Genomic DNA, 17,527 nt, shown 5'->3' with positions numbered 1-17,527 from the left:
CCCCCATAGCTCCCCTCCACCCGGTTCCCACCGCACCCTCTGCCCTTACACGCCCCCTCCCACACACTGTCCTCATTCATAGGTGTACGATTTTTGTCCAGTCTCTTCCCACACCCCATACACCCCTTTCATCCTGAGAATTGTCAGTCCACTCCCTTTCTATGCCCCTGATTCTATTATATTCACCAGTTTTTTCTGGTTATCAGATTTTTTATTCATTTGATTTTTAGATTCACTTGTTGATAGATATGTATTTGTTGTTCATAATTTTTATCTTTACCTTTTTCTTCTTCTTCCTCTGCTTAAAGAATACCTTTCAGCATTTTATATTATACTGGTTTGGCGGTGATGAACTCCTTTAGCTTTTTCTTATCTGTGAAGCTCTTTATCTGACCTTCAATTCTGAATGATAGCTTTGCTGGGTAAAGTAATCTTGGTTGTAGGTTCTTGCTATTCATCACTTTGAATATTTCTTGCCACTCCCTTCTGGCCTGCATAGTTCCTGTTGAGAAATCAGCTGACAGTTGTATGGTTACTCCCTTGTAGGTAACTAACTATTTTTCTCTTGCTGCTTTTAATATTCTCTCTTTGTCTTTTGCTCTTGGCATTTTAATTATGATGTGTCTTGGTGTGGTCCTCTCTGAATTCCTTTTGTTTGGGGTTCTCTGCGCTTCCTGGACTTGTAAGTCTATTTCTTTCACCAGGTAAGAGAAGTTTTCTGTCATTATTTCTTCAAATAGGTTTTCAATATCTTGCTCTCTCTCTTCTTCTGGAACCCCCATAATTCGGATGTTGGTACGCTTGAAGTTGTCCCAGAGGCTCCTTACACTATCTTCATATTTTTGGATTCTTTTTGCTTTTTGCTTTTCTGGTTGGGTGTTTTTTGCTTCTTCATATTTCAAATCTTTGAATTGATTCTTGTGATCCTCTAGTCTGCTGTTGGATCTCTGTATATTTTTCTTTATTTCAATCACAGTATGCTTAATTTCTAGTTGGTCCTTTTTTATATCCTTGAGGGTCTCACTAAATTTATCGGTGGTTTCTAGAAAATTCTTGAAAAACCTTATAACCATGGTTTTGAACTCTACTTCCAGTAAGTAGTTTGCTTTCCTCCATTTCTGTCATTTGTGACCTGTTTCTTTGTCTCCGCATTTTGTTTGCTTCCCTGTGTTGATAGAGTGGCTTTGTGTGCTAGGTGACCTATAGGGCCCAGTGGCTCAGCCTCCCCAGTTACCTGAAGTGGACACTCTTGGTGCACCCCTTTGTGGCTGTGTGCACATTCTTGTTGTAGTTAAGCCTTGATTGTTGTTGGTATCACTGGGAGGAATTGGCCTCCAGGCCAATTGGCTGTGAAAATCAGCTGTGTCTATGATGGGAGAACTTCAGTGCTGGAGACACCCTTATGGGGCAAGACTTGCTCCAGTGGGACTTTGGTGCTCACTGAGTCTGCCCCTTGAGTGTGTCCCTATGGATCTGAGGAGTTGTAATCTGGATGGTCCCACTCTGACCACTGGGTCCACTGGCTCTTGGATCTCTAAGGAGGTGCTAATTTAGCCTCTGCCTGAGGCCACCCAGCATGAGCTATGGAGAGATCTGCAGATTCCTCTTCTTTGTTTGGGGTTTGGAGGTGCCCAGATGAGGCCCAGCAGTGAAGCAATGCAAGCTGCTGTGGGGCCTTGGGCCTTCTTTTGGATGTTCTGGGTCTCTCTGACCCAGCTGCAGTTTGTTAGGTAATTGTAGATTGCAAAGGGCCAGGCCATTCATATGCAAAAGCCTCTGCACATAGCTTGGGTGGGGCGGGGTCTCAGGGTGGAGCAAACAGCTATGGCTGATCCTTAGGCCTGCCCTGAGAGGCCCTGGGTCTCACTGTCCCGAGGTAATTGCTGCAAGCACCTCTGAGAGAAAGCCGCCCTCGAGTTCCGCCCGAGGCTAGATAGTCCAGTTTCTCCTCGTATGAGTCTGGGTCCCCAGAGTCTCGCCCGGAACTGGAGTTCAGAGCAGTTGGGAGCTGTGTCTCACTCCAGATTGAAAAAAACAACCGCGTACTCAGTCACCAGCCCTTTCTGCGCATGCCTCCGTACCTCTGCACTTTACTTCTGCACCTCCTCTGAGTCTCAGTGTGCTTTTCTCTTTCCTTCTAGTTGTAGAATTTCCACTCAGCCAGCCTTCCTGTGGTTCTGGATGATACCCGTTTTGTCTTTTAGTTGTAGTTTTGAAGTGGTTGTGCAAGGCAGCAAGTTCAAGTGTTTACCTATGCTGCCATCTTGGTTTCTCCAAAACTATTCTAAATTGAACTGCAATTTGAGGCATACTTTAAGAATGTTTTGGTTTTTTATTGTTGTTTTTACAATGAAAAACATAGTACATTCATTCAAGACTTCTCTGTCAGAACTTTTGATGGTTTTGTTTGAGTTTACAGGTAAAAATATTTTGAAAACAGCATCAACACTGAAAGCCAACAACTTGAGCCCATTTATTTACTTATTTATTAAAATCTTTATTGAGATATAATTACACACCATGTAATTAACCCACTTAAGGTATACAACTCAATAGTTTTTAGTAGATTCACAGACTTATGTAACCATCACCACAATGATTTCAGAACATTTTCATTAACCCATAAAGAAATCCTGTCCCTATTTGCAGTCACTCCCCATTTCTCATCCCCAATCATTCCAGCTTTAGGCAACCTCTATCTTCTTTCTGTTCCTATAGATTTGCCTATTCTGAACATTTCATATAAGTTCATAGAATATGTGGCCTTGTGTGACTGGGTTCTTTCACTTAGCAAAGTATTTTCAAGGTTCATCATGTTGTAGCATGTATCAGTACTTCATCTCTTTTTATGGCTGAATAGTCTATTATATGGCTATTCCGCACTTGTTTATCCATCCATCAGTTATGGGCATTTACTTTGTTTCCAATTTGGGGCTATTATGAGTAATTCTGATGAAAACATCTGTTTACGAGTTTTTGTGTTGACCAACCCCCCAACTGTTAACCAACCACACAAAACATTAAAAGAGAAGTCTTATAATTATAACAAAATTATAAAAAATTTGTTTTATAATAATTTTGGATTTTTCAAGACTCAACCATTTTCACACCCAATAACACAAAGGCTTATCATGACAGGAAAACTGGCATCATTACAGAATCTAAATCAAAGACAGAATCAGAGGAGGTTAGATGTTCTCTAAGATCCCTTCTTACACTAAGTCCACAACATACTACTACCTATTATTTCTCCATGAATAGAAGAGTAAAGAAAGACCAGGACATCCCCTGATCTCAAGGTAATTATCAACAAACATTACTGAGCCCCTTGCAGGCAGCAAGCACAACTGTGAATATGAGTGAGTGGGCCTTGGACAGAAGCGATATCCTAGTACTGAGCATGACTTGCCAAGCTACTCTGAGTTCCCCATTCTGGTCTGAAGGACTTGGCCCCTCACCAGCTCCCCATTGTGTGTTGCCTGTAACTTCCACTCTGTTCCGCCTTTGACACTCTGCCTTCCCTTGGGCAGCTTTCATGCTCACTCACAGTGACCTTCACTGCTGACTCAACCCTGACAACTATCTCCATTACACGTCTGAGACTATGGACTGAACTTCACCACAGGCATCCATGCTGGATTAATGCCTGCCCGGGCTCTAGGTCTGCCAAGTGCTGTGCAAGATGCTCAGGGGAGGCACAGTGAATGTTTATTGAAAGAAAGATCCGTAAGATTTCCTATTAGTGTTATGTGTATGAGGCTGAAGGGGGTCAAAATTAATTTATAACTTAGTTGCTTTTATCAGTTGTTAATTGATTACATACTTCTCCAATGATAAAAGCACTTGGGAACCTCACCTTATTCTTGAGGCTCTCTTCTTAGCTATAGAAGTATTAACATGAGTTTATTCATTGGGAATGGAATAGTTTATCTGGTAGGGGCAGATTCAGAGGCATAGGAAGCACATTTCTGAATATTTGACCCATTAGAATCATCAGGCAGCAGACCCAAAGAGGAGGCTTAGCTGATTATTTCTTTAGCTTTGTATTTCAGAGCAATTTTACTTTGGATCTTTGGGTTTAAATTTAATGCTCAGTGAGCATTACCTGATGCCAGCATGTAAGGCATAACCTGAAAGGCTGAATCACAGTTTACTGCTGGGGGGTCCTGCCAAGCTTTGCCATTCTTTCAGAGGAGGGTTTCCTTGGGAAGCCAATTTTTTCAGATAGTCACAAGGCATTAGTTGGGGAATATCAGGATTCTGCCTGTAGTATTTCTGCAACTTCTCTAGCACTGTGGGCAACCCAACTGTGGACGCATAGAACATGGGCCCACCCTTGTGCCTTGGCCATCCATACCCATGTAAATAGACAACATCAATGTGCTCTGGGCTGGCAGCTATCCCATCTCCCAAGATACGGAATGCTTCATTAATGAGCGAATATAAGCAGCGCTCAAGAATCTCATCCTTGCTAACGATACGTGGTTCAATGTGATAGGTTTCCCTGTACTGTGACAGAAATTTGGAAATCCAGGGATCAGGTTTGTGAATCCTACCCAATGGCTTGTCATATTGGTACCAACCCTCACCTGTCTTCTGGCCAAATCGTCCTGATTCACAGAGCATATCAGGAATTGGGCAATATCTCCTGTTGCCTCGCTTTCGGGCAGGAGTCCCTGGAGGCAACGTAGGTCCAGTAAGACCTTGCCCCTTTCGAGATTTCCAACCCACATCTAACCCAGCAAGATCAGACACTCTAAAAGGTCCCATTTTGAAACCAAAGTCCTCCAGCACCTCATCAATCTCCTCTGGCTTACTGCCGTCTTCCAACAAGAAATAAGACTGATTGTAATAAGGATTCAACATTCGATTCCCAACAAATCCAAAACAATTGCCTACAACTACTCCAAATTTTTTAATCTTTTTTGATAAGTTCATAACAGTGGCAATAGTAGTGGGGGAAGAGTATCGGCTGGGAATAACCTCTAACAACTTCATGACATGAGCTGGTGAGAAGAAATGGGTACCAATAACCAAGTGAGGACGATCAGTGGATGAAGCAATCTCGTCAATGTCCAGGGCTGATGTATTGGTGCACAAAAAAGCTTCTGGCTTGCACACAGCTGACAGTTCAGCAAAGACCCGCTTCTTCAGATTCATTTCCTCAAATACGGCTTCAATGACTAAATCTACACTACTAAGCTCCTTCAAAGATGTAGTTAACCTGGGTTTTGGTCCTGACCAAGTGTGGCCACTCTGCTGCATTTTCAATCCTTCCTTTACAAAGAAGGAGGTTATTATCTTGTTAGCAGTTTCCAGCTGTTTCTTGTCTGATTCTACGGCAATCACAGGAATCTTGGCCTTTGCAAGAGCAATGACGATGCCTCGACCCATTGTTCCCAAGCCTGTAAATATGAGTAAAGGAGAAAAAATTATTCAATGATATTGAGAACTGGAAAATTATTCAGTGGATGCAAGGCTTCTGTGGCAATGTGGCATTTAAAGAGATCAATTCAAGGAATATATACTGAGTGGCCAGATTATTATGATCTCTGAACGCATAATAATCTGGCCACTCAGTATATACATACATATATATATTAGAGGCCCGGTGCATGAATTCGTGCATGGGTGGTCCGGCCAGCCTGGCCAGGGGGAGGGGACATGGGCGGTTGGCCGGCCTGCCTGTTGGTCGAACTCATGGTCGAGGGGACAATTTACATATTAGCCTTTTATTATATAGGATATACACTGAGTGGCCATATTATTATGCGTTCAGAGATCATAATAATCTAGCCACTCAGTGTACATGGATTCAATGCTAGTTAAGGCTAGACACTGTGCTAAGTGCTTTAGAGTATATAACAATGAGTAGGATTCACACACACTATTAGAATTAATAAACAAGTTCAGCAAAGTTGCAGGATACAAGATCAATATACAAAAATCAATTGTATTTCTACACACTAGCAATGGGCAATCTGAATATGAAATTAAGAAAACAATTCTGCTTACAATAGCATCAAAAAGAATAAAATACTTCAGAATAAATTAAATGAAGAATTGCAAAACCTGTACACTAAAACCCAAAAACAGTATTGAAAGAAATTAAAGACCCAAATATATGAAAAGAATCTCATGTTCATTATTCAGAAGGCTTAGTATTGTTAAAATGGCAATACTACTCAAATGGATTGCAGATTCAGTGCAATCCATATAAAAAAATCCAACTGTTATTTTCCCCTGCAGAAACTAACAAGCTGATCCTAAAACTTGTATAGAAATACAAATAATCCAGAATAACAAAAATGATATTGAAAAATAAGAACAAAGTTGAAGAACTCACTCTTCCTACTTTCAAAACTTATGACAAAGCTAAAGTATTCAAGAAAGTGTGGTAATGGCATAAGGACAGACATATGGATCAATGGAATAGAATCAAGAGTCCTGGAATAAACTCATACACTTATGGCCAATCAATTTTTGACAAGATTTGCAAGATAATTCAATGGGGGAGAGAATAGTCTTTTCAACAAATGGTACTGGGACAACTGGATATCCACATGCAATAGAATGCAGTTGAACCCCTACCTCACACCATATACAAAAATTAATTCAAAATGGATAACAGACTAAAGTAAGAGCTAAAACAATAGAACTCTTATGAGTAAATCTCATGACCTAGGCCAGGGGTCCTCAAACTTTTTAAACAGGGGTCCAGTTCACTGTCCCTCAGACCGTTGGAGGGCCGGACTATAGTTTAAAAAAAAAACTATGAACAAATTCCTATGCGCACTGTGGGCCCTGGACGAGTCGGCTGCTAAGCAGGACAGGCAGCGGCACCCAGCAGGCCGGATAAATGTCCTCGGCGGGCCGCATGTGGCCCGCGGGCCGTAGTATGAGGATGCCTGAATAGCTTCTTAGATATGAAACAAAAAGCATAAGCAACAAAAGAAAAGATAAATTGTACATCACCAAAATTTAAGACTTTTGTGCTTCAAAGGACATCATTAAAAAAGTAAAAAGAACCCACAGAATGGGAGAAAATATTTGCAAATCATATATTTGCAAATCATATATTTGCAAATCATACAAATCTGATAAGGGATTTGTATCAGAATATATAAAGAACTCTTAAACTCAACAATAAAAAGATAACTCAATTTTCTCTAGCTGGTTTGGCTTTGTGGATAGAGCATCGGACCCTGGCCTGACAGGTCTTGGGTTCAATTCCAGTCAAGGTCATGTAACTTGGTTGCAGGCTTGATCCCCGGCCCCAGTTGGGGCATATGAGGAGGCAACCAATCAATGTCTCTCTCTCATGTCAGTGTTTCTCTCTCTCTCTCTGTCTCTCCCCTTCTCTTCTACTCTCTCTAAAAATCAATGGAAAAATATCCTTAAGTGAGGATTACTCACACAAAAAGACAACTCAATTTAAAATTAGACAAAGGGTCTAATAAATATTTCTCCAAAGAAGATACACAAATGCCCAATAAGCATATAAAGAGATGCCTAACATCAATAGTCACTAAGGAAATTCAGATCAAAACCACAATGAGCTGCCACTTTATACTCACTAGGTTAGCTATAATTAAAAAGACAAGAACAAGTTCTGGTGAAGATGTGGAGAAATTGGAACCCTGATGCATTGCTGGCAGATTATAAAATGGTACAGCTGCTGTGGAAAAACAGTTTGGAGGTTCCTCAAATGTTAAATATGGAGTTGCCAGCAATTTCACTCCTAGCTAGGGAGATAGGGAGATAGGTAACTAGGAACGTGTACTTATATCCCCTAAGAGAATTGAAGACATGTGTCCACACAAAACTTGCACGTAAGTGTTCAGAGCAGCATTATTCAACATAGCCAAAAAGTAGAAACAAGCCAAATGTCCATCAATTGATGAATGGATAAACAATATGTGGTATATACAAACAGAGGACTATTATTCACCTGTAATAGGAATGAAGCCATGATATATGCTACAATATAGAAAAACCTTAAAAATATTATGCTAAGTTAAAGAAGCTGGACACAAACAGCCACATGTTATATGATTCCGTTTATATGAAAAATGTCCAGATTAGGCAAATCCATAGAGACAGAAAGTGGGTTAGTGGTTGCCAGGGGATGGGGGGAAGGACAATGAGTAATAACTGTTAATGGGTATAGGGTTTCTTTTCAGGGTGATGAAAATGTTCCAAAATTGATTGTGGCAATGGTTGCACAACTTTGTGACTATCTAAAAATCATTGAAGTGTATTCTTTTTTGGTGACATTGTTACTATATATATTTGTTTAAAATGTTAATTGTGATAAAATACCTGTAAAATTTACATCCGTTTACAGTTTAGTGTATTAAGTACATTCACATTGTTGTGCAGCCATCTCCAGAACTCTTTTCATTTTCAAAACAAACTCTGTACCCATTCAACAATAAATCCCCATTCCTCCCTTCCTCCAGCCACTGGTGACCACCATTTACTTTCTATCTCTATGATTTCAACTACTTTAGGTACCTCATATACAAGTGGAATCATATAGAAGTTGTTCTTTTGTGACTAGCTTATTTCACTTAACATAATATCCTTAAGATTCATCTATGTTGTTTTTATTATGTGTCAGAATTTCCTACCTTTTTAAGCCTGAATAATATTCCATTGTATGTACACACCACATTTTGTTAATTCGTTCATCCACTGATGGACATTTGAATTGTTTCTACTTTAGGCTATTGTGAACGATGCTGCTATAAACATGAGTGTACATATATCTAATCGAGTCCTTGCTTTCAATTATTTCAGGTATATACTCAGAGGTGGAATTTCTGGATCATATGGTAACTCTATTTTTATTTTTTTGAGGAACTGCCATGCTGTTTTCCATAGCTGCTATACTATGTTACATTGAACTATACTCTTTAAAAAATTTTATGGTATATGAGTTAAATCTCAATAAAACTGTTAAAAAATATGAAAAGTACCACTCCTCAGGGAGCCTATAATCTAGTAGTGGAATGAAGAAAAGTTCACAAATATCCATCCTATAAGGTAATAAATTCATTTGATGATTCAAAGGAAAGAGATTATATTTGGTTGAATGAATCAAGAAAAGCTTCAATATAAAGATATTTGAAGAAAGAACATATTGAAGTGGGTAAAATTGAGGAACTTGAACTATACAGGTTGGAGAAGGAAAAGGAAAATGGAATAATGTTTTCAGCAAAGGCAAGAGGAATAGAAAACTATTCAATAGCAAAGATGTTGCTGTCCCTTCCCCATATCGTTTCATTTTCCTCCTGGATTCATAAGAGACTGTATTTTCCACATCCCTTGTATCCTATGACTAATTCTGGACAGTAAAATGGTTGAGGGGTATGTGTGGGATCTATGATTGGCCCATAAAATCCCCTGCAAGATGCCTCATTATCACCTGAAGATAGAAAATGCAGAGAACAACTCTGAGACCTTGGAGGAGACCTTAAAGACCAAATCCAGCCCACTGCCTGCTTCTGTATTGCCTACAAGCTAAAAATGTTTTCACATTTTAAACAGTTGAAAAACAAAAAAAGAATAATATTTTATGATACATAAAATTATATCAAATTCACATTTCAGTGTTTATAAATAAAGTTTTATTGGAACACAACCATGCTAATTTGTTTTTGTGTTCTCTATGGCTTTTTTTGTGCTCAATAGCAGAATTGGGTAGTTGTAACAGAGACCCTTACAGCCCACAAAGCCTAAAATATTCATTATCTGGAACTTCACAGAAAAAATTTGCTGACCCTTGTCCCTTCCCCTTTTTCACCCATCTCCCCAACACCCCTTCCATCTGGCAACCATCAAAATGCTATCTGTATCTATGAGTTTGTTTTTGTTTTGTTTGTTCATTTATTTTATTTTTTTGATTCTACATATAAGTAAAATCATATGATATTTGTTTTTCTCTGTCTGACTTATTTCCCTTAGCATAACCCTCTAGGTTCATTCATGTTGTCACACATGGCAAGATTTCATTCTTTTTTATGACTGAGTAGTATTCCATTGTATGTAGTATGTACCACTATGGTTGGTGTCAGATGGGTACTAGACTTAGCAGGGTTATCACTTTGTAAATATCTAGTCACTATGTTGTACACCTTAAACTTATATATTGTATGTCAAATGTAATTGAAAAATTTTAAAAACCAACTATTTTATACTAAAACTTGACTAGGATAACACTAAGAAGATGCATAGAGTGGGCTCTTTCTCTGCAGGTTGGGTTGGGTGGCAACCAATCAATGTCTCTCTCTCATGTCAGTGTTTCTCTCTCTCTCTAGTGAGGGTTAAGGAAGTTGAAAGAACGAAGGGAAGAAAGGAAAAGAGAGAGAGAGGAAGAAGATGCTTTTAGTAAACTATGAACCTCTTCCCCCAAAAGACTGTACACGAGCTGAAGCATATAACATTTTACTTCCCATTTCACAGGGTTTAAAATCCACAAAAGATCATTCTTGGGCCAAGACGAAGAGCAAGGGAAGCTTAGGAAAGTGGCCCAAAGAAGCCAATCAGAGAGCTAGCTTCTGAGGAAGGAAGACATTTGTTTGGAAAAATTCCAGGTGTCAAAAGAAGGTAAGCCCTGTTTCAAGGTTCAGATGGATTTGAGAATAGTTGGTTTTGAACTAGGAGAAGGAAATGAATGGTTCCAGGGACCAGAAAGACAGAAACTTCACTCCAAATGCCTAGCTGCAAGAGTGACAGAACACACCTTAAAATGTGGTACAAATAATTATCATTGTTGGGGATTCAAACAGAGAAGAGGTTGGGATGAGTGAAAAATGCCCAGAGTCTGGATTCAGACAGATCTAGTGTCAGACTCTCACAACACTTGTGTTTACTAATATTTAGCTCCTTGTTGAGAAGGTTAGTGTCTCCAGGCCTCACGTGTAAAATGAAGATAGTTAATGGGCTGGGGTGAAAATTAAGTTAGCTAACACATGTAATATATCTAGCATAGAACCTGGAACCCAGTGGCCCTAAGCAAATGGTAGTAGCACGTCACATGTGCAGATTTGGAGAATGACATTAACGACCCCATGTTCTTACCGAGAACACCCACTGAGGAGATGGGCTGTGCCGACGCCGTTTTCCAGGATGCTCCAGAGGGAACTGACCACTTATGTGCATTTCTCTCGGCAAAGAAAGCATACTGCAGGGCTCTAGCCTGCCCTGATTGCCGAAGGTACATAAACAGCTCCGCCTCCTTCTTGATGCCCACCTCATAGGGATACTGTGCGGCAGCCTGGACTGCACTGACACAAGTCTCCTGAGAAAGGCACCCAGGGTGCTGCTTCCGCATCTTCAGAAGGGCTTCACTGAAAATAGAGTCCATGTTGGGCAAGCTCTGCACTGGCCTGTTGAAAATTCTACGGGATTCTAGAGACTGATCTGAAAGAAAAAAGAAAGAAAATCAGATCTTTGTAAATGTTACTTAGACTAAGAGAAAATGAGTAAATAATGATAATGGTTCAAATTCAAAGTACGAAATTAAATGCTATTCAACAAGATATTTAATGTAACATGAATACCAAAGTCTCTAACATCTTTGCAACTTAGTTCCGTAAGAATTTAATGGCTCCGAAGCAATTTCAAGTTACCTAATTGAAGCATAAAGCAGCATTTCCTATTATTCCAATTTTGTAATAGATTAAATATTAATCTGTCAGTCATTTTAAGGAAAATAGCTCTGAGTTAATAATATTTTAGATTCAAGGTAATTTTAACTTGATTCCTAATAGTAACAAAGACTTAAAAATACCTAGAAAAGAAGACAGTGTGATATTGGTACAAGGATAGATGTACAAATCAATGGAAGAGAAATGAGAGATCAGAAATAAATCCTTATAATTATGGCCAATTGCTTTTTAACAAAGGTCCCAAAACAATTCAATGAGAGAAAAAAATAAGAGTTTTTTCAACAAATACATTTGCTGAGACAAATGGATATCCATATGCAGAAAGTAAATAAATTTAAATCCTTATCCAACACCATATATAAAAATTAGCCCAGCTGGCATAGCTCAGTGGTTGAGTGTCGACCTATGAACCAGGAGGTCATGGTTTGATTCCCAGTCAGGGCACATGCCCGGGTTGTAGGCTCAGCCCCCAGTGGGGGGTATGCAGGAGGCAACTGGTCGATGATTCTCTCTCATCATTGATGTTTCTATCTCTCTCTCCCTCTCTCTTCCTCTCTGAAATCAACAAAAATATATTTTTTAAAAATTAACTCAAAATGGATCATAAATCTACATTGAAGAGCTAAAACTATAACATTTTCTAGAAGAAAACATAGGTTAAACCTTTGTGACCTTGAGTTAGGCGAAGTGTTTTTAGCATGATCCATGAAAGAAAAATCAATCAATTAATTATATTGTGCTAAAATTAAATACTTCTGTACTTCAAAAACCATCATTAAGAAAATGAAATGATAAGTCATAGATTTAAAGAAAATATGTATGCCCACTCCTCCACCTCCACCAAATGTCCACTTCCTAATCCCCAGAACCTATGAACTTATTATCTTACATGGCAAAGGGGACTCTACAGAAGTGATTAAGGTTAAAGACCTCGAGATGTAGAGATTATCCTGTATTATCTAGGTCAGCCCAATCCAATCATATGAGTTCTTAAAAGAGGAGAATCTTTCCTGGCTATATAGTGAGGGAGAGATTTGATCAGAAAGGATCAAAAAGTTGCAACATGGAAAAGACTCAACCTATTGGTGAAGATGTAGCTTTGAAGAAGGAGGAAGAGGGCCAAGAACCAAGAAACACTGTGGCCTCAAGAAACTAGGGACAGCCCTCAGGTTACAACCAGCAAGAACCCAGGGACCTTGGTCCTACCACGCAAGGTATTGAATTCCACCAACAACAGGTTCTCCCCTACAGCCTCCAGAAAGGAGTGAAGCTGCTGACACCTGGATTTTAGCCCAGTAAGACCCTACTGAACTTTTGACCTATACATCAGTAAAAAATAATGTGTGTTGTTTAAACTAAGCTTGTGGTGATTTATTATCAAAGCAATAGAAAAACTAATACAATTTGGAAACAAATATCTAATAAGTATTTGTATCCACAATATATAAAGAACTCTGATGACTCAATAATTAGAGGGCAAACAACCTCATTTTTTAAATGGACAAAACTTTATTTCACCAAAGAGGATATACAGATGGCTAATAAGCATGTGAAAAGATGTTAAACACCATTAGTCATTAAAGAAATGCAAATTCAAACCACAATGAATGTATAGGCAGGTTCTAAACAACCTCATTTCTGAGACTAAACTACAAAAACCTCACCCTCTCTTGCCCTCTCACTTCCTCACTCTGATGACAGCCAGCTGCCCTTTGGTGAAGCCCATGTGACAAAGAGCTGAAGGAGGCTTTCAGCCAACAGCCTGAGAGGAACTGAGGCCCTCAGTTTAATGGGCCATAAGGAACAGAATCCCGCAAACACCCACAGGAGCTTGGAAGAAGATCCTCTCTCCCAGTCTAGCCTTGAGATGAATACAGCTCCCACAACAACCTGAATGTAATGTTATGTAAAATCCTAAACCAGAGGATTTAGCTAACCATGCCCAGATTCCTGACCCACAGAAACTGCAAGATTTTAATAAATGTTTGACTTTAAGCAGCTAAATTTTGGGGTAATTTGTTATGCAGCTATATATAACTAATACAGACCCCTAAAATGACTATCATAGAAAAGACATCAATATCAAATGTTGGTGATGATGTGGAATAACTGGAACCCTGAGAATGTAAAACAGCACATCAGCTTTAGAAATCAGTTTGACAGTTTCTTAAAAAGATAGCATAAACTTATTGTTCAACCCAGCAATTTTACTCCTGTGAATCCACCCAAGAGAAATGAAAACATACAGCTATATAAAACTTAATGAATATTCATAGCAGCATTATTCATAAGAACTCAAAACTGGAAACAATCTGAATATCCATCAACTGATGAATGGATAAAGAAAATGTGGTATAGCCGAGACCGGTTTGGCTCAGTGGATAGAGCGTCGGCCTGCGGACTGAGAGGTCCCGGGTTCGATTCCGGTCAAGGGCATGTACCTTGGTTGCGGGCACATCCCCAGTGGGAGGTGTGCAGGAGGCAGCTGATCGATGTTTCTCTCTCATCGATGTTTCTAGCTCTCTATCCCTCTCCCTTCCTCTCTGTAAAATATCAATAAAATATATTTAAAAAAAAAAAAAGAAAAGAAAATGTGGTATAGCCATACAATGGAACACTACTCAGCAATAAAAGGAACAAACTACTGACACATGCTACAGATGAGCCTCAAAAACATTATGCTAACTGAAAAAAAGCTAGATGCAAAAGATTACCTATTGTATGATGCTGTTTGTAGTATAGGTCCAGAAAAGACAAATGTATAGAGATGGAAAGATCTGTGGTTGCCTAAGGCTGGTGGCTAGCTGCAAAAAGTCATGAGGGCACTTTCTGTAGTAGTGAACAAGTCCTGAGACTGATTTATGGAGACGGTTGCATAACTCTATAAGGTAAATTATGCCTCATTAAAGCTGTTAAAAAATTCCTAGAAAATATAAGACCTTTAAGAAGATAATATAACATTTTATTGAAGAACATAAAATAAGACCTTAATTAGGAGAGAGAGCCAATGATATATTTAAAGCATAAAAATATTTCCATATATGTACATTATATATAAATTTCTAATCAGAACCCTTATTTTCTGTTTTTAAAAAAATAACTCAATAGAATGATTCTTAAAGTTTGCATAAAAGAATAAATGTATGCCTAGCCGGTGTGGCTCAGTGGTTGAGTGTCAACCCATGAACCAGGAGGTCACGATTCAATTCCAGGTCAGGGCACATGCCCAGATGGCGGGCTTGATCCCCATTAGGGGAAGTGCAGGAGGCAGCCCATAGGTGATTATCTCTCTCTCCCTCTCTGAAATCAATAAAAACATATGTATAGAGAATAAATGTCTAATAAATTACATTATCAAAACTGTTTTCTGCCAAAACCGGTTTGGCTCAGTGGATAGAGCGTCGGCCTGTGGACTGAGGGGTCCCGCGTTCGATTCCGGTCAAGGGCATGTATCTTGGTTGCGGGCACATCCCCAGTGGGAGGTGTGCAGGAGGCAGCTGATCGATGTTTCTCTCTCATCGATGTTTCTAGCTCTCTATCCCTCTCCCTTCCTCTCTGTAAAATATCAATAAAATATATTTTTTTAAAAAAACTGTTTTCTAAAACAGTATACCATAAACTGTTTTCTAAAAAGTACTATCATCTCTTCAAGAATAAAACATCATATCAAAAATGCACACTTTGGTTAAACATAAGACCTACCAAACCTCATAAAGCAGTTTCACTATAAAAAGACATATGAATGTGAGCCTGTCTGGCATTCCTGTGTTACTATGTGTCCAACAGAGAGTGAGTATGATTGGGATGTAATGATGTCCATTTGGAAGTATATCTGTAAAGCATTGTATAATTTCAACTTTTTTTAACATAGGAAGGGAGACTATTTTAATGCTTGATTCCTACTTAGAACTGAAAAGAATGGATTTTATTTTATCTTTAAAATATATTTTATTGAGTTCAGAGAGGAAGGGGAAGGGAGATAGAGATAGAAACATCAATGAGAGAGAATCATTGATTGGCTGCCTCCTGCATGTCCCCCACTGGGGATCAACCTGGACATGTGCCCTAAGCAGGAATCAAACTGTGACCTCCTGGTTCATAAGTTGATGCTTAATCACTGAGCTGGCTGGGCAAGAATGGATTTTTAAATTGATGCTTTACCATATGATGTTAAGAATAGGATTCAGGAAAGGAAGGAAAGACAGCAGTTAGCAGCATGGAGTCGCTATCCACACTACTATTGTTGGAAAAACATGAATTCTACCCAACAGGCTACCAATTACTTGCCCATTTACCCAATGAGTTAGCCCAATCCTCGAGCTAGGGAAAGGTAAGTTCAGCAGAGAAGGATGGAAACCTTTCCAGGGCCTGATTTAATTTCTGGTGGCCCAAAAGCAAGACAAGAGTGGACAGTAGGGAGAGGACAAGTGTGTGGAGGAACCAAGAGGATGAGGGAAGAGGGATGAGCTGTCAGTGTTGTAGCATAAATAGGGGACTGATACAATCTATGCCCAGTACAGGCATAGACTGGGATATCTTATAGCAATCTCTGTCCTTGTGACGTTTCCACCACAACGGGCTGATTCTCAACACTATAGCACACATCAGAGTTATTTGAGGAGTTTAAAAAGGTTAGATGTCCAGGCTCCACCATAGACTCAGTTAAGCGTCTTTAAAGGTAGGCATGAGTATTTTTTAAACAATTCAACTGTTGATGGTGAGGTGTAGCTTCTGGGAGGTCCAAGAGCAGAATGTTATGACAGCCACTGTACCAAGGACAGTTACAGCTCCTGGCAAGTTTACCCTGAGCCAGAGACTGAAAAGGAAAGAGAAGAGAAAGGAAAAAAAGAAAAAAGAAAAAGAAAAGAAAAGCCTGCTTCATGGTGTACAGTAAATGTTGCTCATCAGCATAAGCCTGTTACCCTGGGGATACTCAGAACCTCTCAGGCTGCCAGTGGCATCCTGGGAGCTTCCCAGGGTACTTGTCCAAACCAGCCTAGGGCCAAGAGAAGTGTGTCCACTGGAGAGGCTGGGATCAGGGCACCATCATAGATCACTTTTCCCCTGTACAATTTCCCATCCCTTTCTTGCTATAGCTGTAACTGAAGGATGTTATTATCTTCAAATTTCAGTTTATTACTACACAATATATTCAGAATTTCCCCTTTGGGTCTATAGTCTGATGTTTTCAAAGTGTACTTCTTACACACTTGGTAGTTTTAGAGTCCTGGTAGTTTTAAAGTCACTCAACTGTACCTACATAATAAGAGAAGCAAGTGTCAGCAGTTCAGCACTAGCATTCAATGCATAGGAAAATGGGTAAGAGAAGAACTGATTTCTGATTCAAAAGTGCTTATGGTCAAATTATTTGCTTGACCCATTCACATTTTTTTTTTCTTAATTCTTCAAGGTTTTCCATGGCATAATATTAAATTTTTGATTTTTTTTTTTTAAGTGAGCCATGCTCCTAATGGAAGAAAAGGAGGCAATTATTTTCCCTCTTTCCGGTAAACTTACAGGAAGAGATTTTTTTTTTTCTGCCTAGGATGAAGAGCGACACAGCGCGCTGTTTAGAGAAATGGTCTCCTAAGGCATAAAGGATTCTCTCTTCTCTAATTCTGATAAACAGTAAGCTGTGTCTGTCACAGAAGCTCTGTAGAGAGCAGACAGAACTGTACTTTCCCAGGCTTGCGGGAGTCACCCACAGAAGTTGGGCAATACCTCCCAGGGAAGTTAAATTTAGACATGTGCTTAGGCCTCCTACGTAAGGCAGAGTCACTCTGCTCCTGTGAAATAAGTTTATATAAATGTTCACAGAGAGTAAAAATAAATTACAAAGTGCAAAAGATAAA

The 17,527-nt window shown here is 39.3% G+C and overlaps 1 protein-coding gene across 1 annotated transcript in view; it reads right to left on the bottom strand.

The window, feature by feature from the left end:
• Positions 1 to 2,320: 2,320 nt before the first annotated feature.
• The window catches only part of EHHADH (enoyl-CoA hydratase and 3-hydroxyacyl CoA dehydrogenase), a 46,345-nt gene continuing 31,138 nt past the window's right edge, over positions 2,321 to 17,527 (bottom strand). The window contains exons 6-7 of the mRNA XM_080655424.1: positions 11,086 to 11,427; positions 2,321 to 5,405 (exon numbers count right to left, since the gene is read on the bottom strand). Coding sequence (XP_080511550.1) covers positions 4,144 to 5,405; positions 11,086 to 11,427 — 1,604 coding nt within the window. The 3' untranslated portion in view covers positions 2,321 to 4,143. The remainder of the gene's footprint in view (positions 5,406 to 11,085; positions 11,428 to 17,527) is intronic.

Source organism: Plecotus auritus (genome assembly GCF_963455305.1).
Source record: "Plecotus auritus genome assembly, chromosome: 2".
In the NCBI taxonomy this organism is placed as follows: domain Eukaryota; kingdom Metazoa; phylum Chordata; class Mammalia; order Chiroptera; family Vespertilionidae; genus Plecotus; species Plecotus auritus.
Note: the sequence above shows the minus strand (reverse complement) of the source record. Positions and strands in the feature narration are given on the sequence as shown.